This window comes from Nicotiana attenuata, unplaced genomic scaffold (genome assembly GCF_001879085.1).
Source record: "Nicotiana attenuata strain UT unplaced genomic scaffold, NIATTr2, whole genome shotgun sequence".
NCBI lineage: Eukaryota > Viridiplantae > Streptophyta > Magnoliopsida > Solanales > Solanaceae > Nicotiana > Nicotiana attenuata.
Window position 1 is genome coordinate 14,059 of NW_017676107.1, and position 4,955 is coordinate 19,013.

General features: G+C 34.9%; 1 protein-coding gene across 1 annotated transcript; it reads left to right on the forward strand.

The window, feature by feature from the left end:
- LOC109220752 (protein FAR-RED IMPAIRED RESPONSE 1-like) lies at positions 1-1,730 on the forward strand. The gene is made up of 3 exons (XM_019385223.1): positions 1-1,258; positions 1,327-1,568; positions 1,644-1,730. The coding sequence occupies exons 1-3, from the start codon at positions 1-3 to the stop codon at positions 1,728-1,730; spliced, it is 1,587 nt and encodes a 528-aa protein (XP_019240768.1).
- The last annotated feature ends 3,225 nt before the right edge of the window (positions 1,731-4,955 follow it).

A 4,955-nucleotide genomic window follows, 5' to 3' on the forward strand; every position in this document is an offset into this window, starting at 1 on the left:
ATGCCATTTGCTTCATTTGTTGGTGTCAATCAGCATAGGCAGTCCATACTTTTGGGATGTGCTCTTATGTCTAGTGAGGATATAACAAGTTACAAAATGGTGCTATCTCCATGGCTTGGGGCTCTAAACAATGTTCATCCATTAGCTATCATGACTGACCAATGTGATAGTATAAAGGTTACCATCAGTGCTATGATGCCAAATACAATACATAGATATTGTATATGGCACATATTCGCAAAGTTGCCTACGAAGTTAAGCGGAGTTCTTGATGGTAAGATTGCAAAGGCAGAATTTAAGGCTTTAGTCCTTGATAGCATTAACGTTGCTGAGTTTGAGAGACGATGGACTGATTTTATTGAAAAATATAACTTAGAGGAAAGGGATTGGTTTTATAAGCTTTATTTGGAGAAGGAGAAATGGGTTCTGGTATACCTAAATGACCACTTTTGGGCTGGGATGTTGTCCACACAAAGAAGTGAAGGAATGCATGCTTTCTTTGACGGATTCATCAACCGGCAAAGCACTTTGAAGCTATTTGTTCAGCAATATGAGTTAGCCATAAGAGCTAAGTTCGAGAAAGAATTGGAAGCTGAATATAGGTCAAGGTGCTTTGAACCAAAATGTTTATCTGAATTTGCATGGGAGGAAAAATTTCAAACATGTTATACTCGTGAAGTGTTTGAATTTTTTCAATTACAGTTAAGGAAACTGTACCACTGTGAAATCAGCTCCCCTGAAGACCATCAAGCAACAGCAGGGGTGGAGAATTACATTATCTCAGATTATTCGTTCAGGAGTTTTAACACTGGAGATCCATTTGTATTCGCGGTTGAATATACACCTATTGGCGAATATCTAAGTTGCAGCTGCAAGTGGTTTGAAACAAGAGGTATTCTATGCTGCCATATACTTAAGGTGTTATCTCATAAGAGGATTAATAACGTTAATGAGAGGTATATATTGAGAAGGTGGAGAAAAGATGTTGTTCGTCCGCACTTGAAACGTTTCTTTCTTGGAGGTTACCCACGTATGACTTCTGAATACATGATGTACAGGGAAATATTAGAGCATTTTGAACGGGTTTGTGATATAGCATTGGACATTGAAGTGATGAGGCGATATATTAAGTATCATTTGAACAGATTGGAGCATGACCTTTTGAATTGGGATGATGATCAAATGATAATTCCAGATTGGGAATTTGAAGATACACATGATGGTGTGGGTGAGGGTGTGGGTGAGGGTGGGGGTGAAGGTGAGGGTGAGGGTGAGGGTGATGAGGTGATGGTGAAGGAAGAAATATAAGAGATCCTAGATACGTAGCTTCTCGTGGACGTCCAAGGTTGAATAGATATAGAGGGCGAATTGATTCATACTTTAGAAGTTCACAAACGGCTGGTGGAAGTGGAGTTAGAGGTAATAGGAGGGGTAGATGTGGTGGTAGAGGTGGTGGCAGAGGTGTTGGCAGAGGTGGTGGTAGAAGTGGTGGTAGAGGTGGTGGTAGAGGCCGTGGTAGAGGCCGTGGTAGAGGTGGTGGAAATACTGGGCTAGCGGAAGGAATTGAGGTAAAGTATAACAAATTATTATTATATTTTTTTCCGAAAAATACATTGCTTATTAGTGTTATTTACTCTATACAGCAAGATGATGCAACAGTACAAGCACACAGTAGCTTGCCTGATCTTAACGATGAAGCAGACTGGGAGATAGAAGACTTGACCGTTTAGTTTGAGATGATTTAAGTTTGAATCTTATTTAATTTGATTTGATATAGATTTTTTTGAATTTTTTGACGTTGTTTTGTAATAATTTAAACGTGTGAGATAATAATTATCATTGTTAAATATTTCTTCATTTTATTCTTACTTCATTTTATCAGACTACACTATGAAAATGTGATTAGAAGTGAAAGACTTCATAACATTATAATCAGTTCAAACTAAGAACTAAAATACTCACATTTAGTTACTATGAAGCATTTATTATTCCCAACCGTTTTAGTAGTGTGTAGGTAGAATTAGGTTGAATTTTAAGTGCATGAATCAGTCATAATCACTTCAAAAGTTGGAGTAATCTCTTCTTCAATATCACTGGAAGTAGAAGAGTAAGATATGTCGTCACTGCTAGTAGAAGAGTAAACTAGGGTTTGTGAGTGTTTTAGGTCTTTAGTGTTTGAGTATGTGACCATATTTATAGGGGCCAAGCCAGTATCAAACATCCTGATTTTCTGTCAGTGAAAAAAACAACCTATTTTTGGCCACACTATCTGGTTTTGTTTGAATTGTCGTAATTAATGATGTTAGTTGAATTGCATTTATTTCAGGGGAAATTTGGTGTTAGTTGACTTGCATTTATTATTTCGGTTACCAACCCTTTTTTGAACTAAAAACTATTCACATTCCAACTATATAGTTAGGGTTTGTAGTTAGGGCAATGAAATGATACCAAGTGATATACCAATTTGATAACTGAAAAATCAAAAGAGTCCGAAATCAAAATACACATTACATAATAACCAAACTGGAAAATAAAAGTACATATTACATAAAAAAAAGCTAACAAAAGTTAAAAACAACACAAACTGGGAAGACAAAACATAACTAGATTTCAACGGGATCTTGGAGAGTTCCTCGGCCTGTCACGTGCAATTGGAAGATAACACAGAATTCTGTAATTTCGACCAACTCAAAGTTAATTAACCAACCCCGCTTGATGTTATTATTCATCACAAAATATTTCCAACCGTCTTTGAACCATCTCCGCTTACCCATGTTAATTTCCATAAACCAAGGCTCGCCATCATAGTGAAGAATCGTTGTGCTATGTGATTCAGGAAGGTGTTCGTAAAAATGTTTTGGAATATGCTGCAAACAAAAAGAAAAAAAATTGAGAGATTTGTTTGTTTCAAACTGGATTTGAGAGAAAAAAAGAACCATCTCCGCTTACAACCAGATCTGTTTGTTTCAAACTGGATTTGGTTGAAACTCAATTTTTTATGTATACTTGGTTGGTTGAGAGATTAATAAAAAAAAATTAAAAAAATGGTTTGTTTGATATTTTATTACAACCAGATCTGTTTGTTTCAAACTGGATTTGGTTGAAACTCAATTTTTTTTGGTTGAAACCAGATGTGCCCCTCTTCAAAACCCAGATGTGCCCCTCTTCAAAAACCAAGTCGAAAATCACAAGCATTTAAAAAAAACAGAATTTTAAATGAAAAAAGAGCTCATTTACCATATAATCTTGCGTTATGTATGAATCCTTCATCAGAACTTCAAAAGATGGATTCATATCTTCGTCGGATGGGGATTGTTTGGTTCAAGGGTTTTGGTAAGAGTTAGGGTTTAAAAGTTGTGTGTGGTTGGGTATGGACTATTATATATAGTGGTTGGGTATGGACTATTATATATAGTGGTTGGGTATGGACTATTAAATATTTCTAGAATTAGATATTGAATTAAAGAATATAATATGTACTTATTTTTTTGTACATAAATATTGAATTAAAGAATACAAGAATGAGTGCTTGTTATTAAGGTTAAAAGATCGTTCAATTTTACATAAGAATTTGATCTATTGATTTTGCATGAATTTGAAAAGAATATCCTTTAACTATATCTTTTAAAAACTGTTATCATTTGTGTGCCTAATGTTAAATATAAAATTATGGATATTTTGTTACTCCATATACTTTTATCACATTTTTGAACTTTGTTTGAGAATAAAAATGACAAATTCATTAATGATCTCAATATGGTCTACTGCAAAANAGCAGCATATTTGTTTTTTCTATATCCAATTCCCAGAAGTCATTGCTATATTATTTCCTTGTCTCCAGATAATTGGTAAGATAATTACAAAATAAATTATGTGTAAGGTTAGTGTCATGTATAGGGATGAATACCTGAATTCTAGTTTCCTCCCTCACTTTTCTTCTCCAACTATGGTCGCCGCTCGCCCGATTCCTCTTCTCTTCATTCTATTTTTTCTTTCTTTCCTTCTTAGCGTTTTGTAGCTTCTATTGTTTAGCAGCAGCTTTGCTGCCTTTTGCCCTTTTCGTTTCTCTTTCCTCCAGATGGGCTTTAGCCCATTCTCTTGTTATTTCCTTTATTTCCTTTTTTGTTAACTTAGTTAAAGACTTATATGCCTTTACTAGTATATAGGGTATTACACAGTAACAAATGCATCATGCATTTCTTACTAGGCAAAGGATCTAGTAGAGGATTCTAGTAAAACCTCATCTTCTTACTAGGCCAAGGATCAACTCATCTTCAGAAGCACAATTAGAGCACATAGATATTTCCGTTTTAAGCTTCAAGCTTAAGCATTAATGACATTTTAACAAATACCATGCTTAGTGACTTCAAGCTGAGGCATTAAGCAGTCATGTTAACAAACACACACGGCATTATGAAAGATTCACATCACGAAACATAAGAAAATTAAAACTAGCCAACAAACATAATTGTATTAAACATGGCATAGCATGATTGTCAAAATACGCCATGTAACATAATTGTCAAAACATGGCATAGCAGAATTGTTAAAACACGCAATCAAACCATGTCATGTACCAGAATTTGTCCAAAAATGCAATTTTCCAGAATTGTTTAAAAAACCACAATTATACTAATATTTCAATACAAATTCAGCAACAGGTGATGCACACCTAAATTCAGAATTCTCAATTGCTGATCTGAGAACTTTATAATCTACATTCATCAACGCCTCGATTGTGATTTTCGCAAGAGCCGGAGACTTTGCCACAAGAAGCTTCAACAGTTGCATGTGAGGACTTATCCCTCGAAGCCTCCTAATCACAATTTTTCTGAGGTTGATGAATGTTGTTTCTACAAAACTTGCTTCCAAATCAATGTTATCACGTGCCATAGGTACACAACAAGATTCCACCTACGAAATAATTAAAAAAAAATACCAAATGATTTCAGCAC

Coding starts and splice junctions, on each gene's coding strand:
- LOC109220752 (XM_019385223.1), top strand. CDS start 1: ATGCCATTTGCTTCATTTGTTGGTGTCAATCAGCATAGGCAGTCCATA. Junction 1,259..1,326: donor GGGTGAGGGTGGGGGTGAAG/GTGAGGGTGAGG, acceptor CTAGATACGTAG/CTTCTCGTGGACGTCCAAGG. Junction 1,569..1,643: donor GGCTAGCGGAAGGAATTGAG/GTAAAGTATAAC, acceptor TACTCTATACAG/CAAGATGATGCAACAGTACA.